This window comes from Nannospalax galili, unplaced genomic scaffold, assembly GCF_000622305.1.
Source record: "Nannospalax galili isolate Female #2095 unplaced genomic scaffold, S.galili_v1.0 scaffold1654, whole genome shotgun sequence".
Taxonomy (NCBI): Eukaryota; Metazoa; Chordata; class Mammalia; order Rodentia; family Spalacidae; genus Nannospalax; species Nannospalax galili.
In genome coordinates, this window is record NW_008334135.1 from 172,787 (window position 1) to 175,720 (window position 2,934).

Here is a 2,934-nt window from a genome sequence, read left to right on the forward strand (position 1 = left end):
TTACACAAAAGACAATTGATATGTAATACCAAAGGGGTTGATTATAATAGAAATAATTTAAAATTCTTAAAATGAAAATTAATCTGGTTCAGGGAAAGGATCCCAAAGACTTTTACCTTTCCAGTGAAAATATTTACAGTAAAGCAAGAATTTTCAGCTTCACCAGCAAGAAATAAATAAATTCCTCAGAAGATATTTTTGAATTATACAACATATAATTTTCATTATTGAACCACCAGAAAAACAAAAACAAAAAACAAAAAACAGTATCCCTACCTCTTCATCTTCATAGGAGTAAACTCATCCCAAGTATCCATCCCAAGTAGAACATCCTCAAATGGGGATCCTTTAGGCACTGAGTACAACAGATTCCTAAAAGAAGACAGTTAGTGGCTAAGAAGAATTTGGGTTATCTCCGAGTTTGTGGGCTCAGGCTCACCTACGGAGGTACTACAAGAGGAATCCTGTTGGTTAATGCAACCTTCTGAACACTTGCACCAGTGGCTTCAGGACTTACTGCTGTAGGATAGGAAGCCAATACTTTCAGATTGAGAGCTTGGATGGCAATGACATTTTCAGTCAAAGAATTCCAGTTCTTCTTACAGTTTCAATTCTAAAGGATACACTCAAAGAACACAGAACTTAGGTGAAAAGATTGTGACAAGATTTAGGCAAAGAAATCATGGCCCATGACAGTATTGCTGTCTTAGTGAATCCACTGTTTTTATACTGAACATTTTCTTGATAATATGAAAAATTAATATCTAGAATATTATAAATTATAATATTATGTTTACTTATCACATTGTCTTTTCACTTTCAAGAGCAGACTTTATTATGCTGTTTATAAATTTCATGTGTTTCAGGACCACCATCGAGCTTTAGCCATCAATTTTCTCATGGCCTCTTTAACATCCTTATTTCTGAGACTGTAGATGAGAGGGTTCAACATGGGGATGACCACTGTGTAGAACACAGACACCACCTTGTTCTGGTCAGTGGAGTAGCTGGACTTGGGCATCACATAAATAAATGTAATGGTTCCAAAGAACAGAGTGACTGCAGTGAGGTGGGAGGTGCAGGTGGAGAAGGCCTTCTGGCGGCCCTCAGTGGATCGCATCTTCATGACTGAGACAAGGATGTAGACATAAGACAGAGCGATGATGAACACAGTGACCACAATGATGGAGCCAGAAGAGATCGCTGGAATTACTTCAAAAGAAAAGTCATGAAAACAAGAAAGCTTCAAAAGTGGTGAATAGTCACAGAAAAAGTGATTAACTTTATTTGGTCCACAAAAGGACAGATTTAATGAACAGCCAGTGAATATCCAAGCATTCACACATCCACCCAGGTAGGAAGCTGCCACTAGGAGAATGCAGATTCTGGAGGACATTTGGGTGGAATAGAGCAGGGGTGAGCAGATGGCCACATAGCGGTCATAGGCCATGGAAGCCAGTAGGAAAGACTCAGATGTCCCAAATGTCACCACAGAACAGAGCTGGGCTACACAGCCAGCCACAGGGACAAATGTTCCTTTCCTGAGAAGACCTTTAAGCATGATTGGTGTGACTGAGGAGGAGTACCCAATGTCTAAAAAGGCCAAATGGCTGAGGAAAAGGTACATGGGGGTGTGAAGCTGAGGGCTGCTTCTGATTAATATGATTATGTTCAAATTTCCCATTAAAGTGGCAGAATAGACTCCCAGAAACACAACAAATAAAATGGCACAAACTGTAGCATCTTCTGTTAACCCCAAGAGAATGAACTCTGTCACAACTGAGTAGTTTCCACGCTCCATTTATGTCAGGAGTTGTACCCACTGCAAGAAAAGTGAGCAGTTGTTAGAATGGAATTCAGTATCACTTGTATATTTTTCACAGTAACCACATTATAATATAAAGGACAAGACTACAGACACTCATTTCACATATGCAGTGAAGTTTTAAATATGAAACCTTATGTAGGAACTTAAAAAATAAACATTCATTGATGCTTTCTCATTAATCATTGGAACTATTTTAGTTTGATATGTTCAAATCATGCATGCCTCACCTTTGCAGTTTATGCTTCAATATGGAATCAATATCAACTGAAATAGAGCAATTCATTTTTTTCTTTCAAGAATCCAGTGTCAAGAAGAGTGAACTCATGTTCTAGCTTTGTTATTGACAATCTTCAGAGTTTAGAAAATTGACCTACACTATACAATGCCCACAGTTACTTATTTTATTTTTCCCAATTTTATTGAGTTTTGTGCATTTCATATAATACATCTTAATCAAATTTAGACCACCTCTTCTCCCATCAGATTTCAAATAGTCAGCAATACTTCCTTATGCAACAGAGTGAGATGAACACAGAATGCCCCAAATGACTAAGTTTTAGGGGATAAGAAACTATAATTAATTAAAAAACAACAACATGCCAACTCATGGCATTTATCTTTTGCAGAAGATGATATACATAACAATATCATTCATTGATCATAGTAACAGGTGAATGTGGAGCAAATTATTTATACCTTAAATAGTGAACTTTTAACTTCCAATATAAAAATGAAAAAAATCACCCCTGTATCAACAGAAAAGGAAAACTATTGCTTGTCAATGACTGTGCCACAAGGAGAACGACAAATGACAAAGAATTGTTAATGTTAAGAAGGCTGTGCTTATGAGAAATGGTACCTTTGAGGGTGTAACCCCTTGAGTACCTAGGCTGCTTGTTAAAATTCCATGGAAAATCCATAAGGACTATGAAAATTACAGATACTCATGAACATATAAGTATGGGTTATCCACTGGAACCTCTTAATTTTTGTGCTCATTAACTTTGTAGATGAAAACTTCACTGTAATTGAATGCCAACAATTCATCCTAACTCTATTAGAGCTCACAAGAGTAAACCAAAGTACAGTTCAGTAGAAACACTTTC

General features: G+C 36.9%; 1 protein-coding gene across 1 annotated transcript; it reads right to left on the minus strand.

The window, feature by feature from the left end:
* Positions 1-862: 862 nt before the first annotated feature.
* Positions 863-1,906, minus strand: LOC103730965 (olfactory receptor 480). Its single transcript, XM_008829276.2, has one exon. It carries the CDS (start codon positions 1,799-1,801, stop codon positions 863-865), a length of 939 nt encoding a protein of 312 aa, XP_008827498.1. The 5' UTR covers positions 1,802-1,906.
* Positions 1,907-2,934: the final 1,028 nt, after the last annotated feature.

Excerpts from the sequence above, each read along its gene's own strand:
- LOC103730965 (XM_008829276.2), bottom strand. The coding sequence starts at position 1,801 with ATGGAGCGTGGAAACTACTCAGTTGTGACAGAGTTCATTCTCTTGGGG.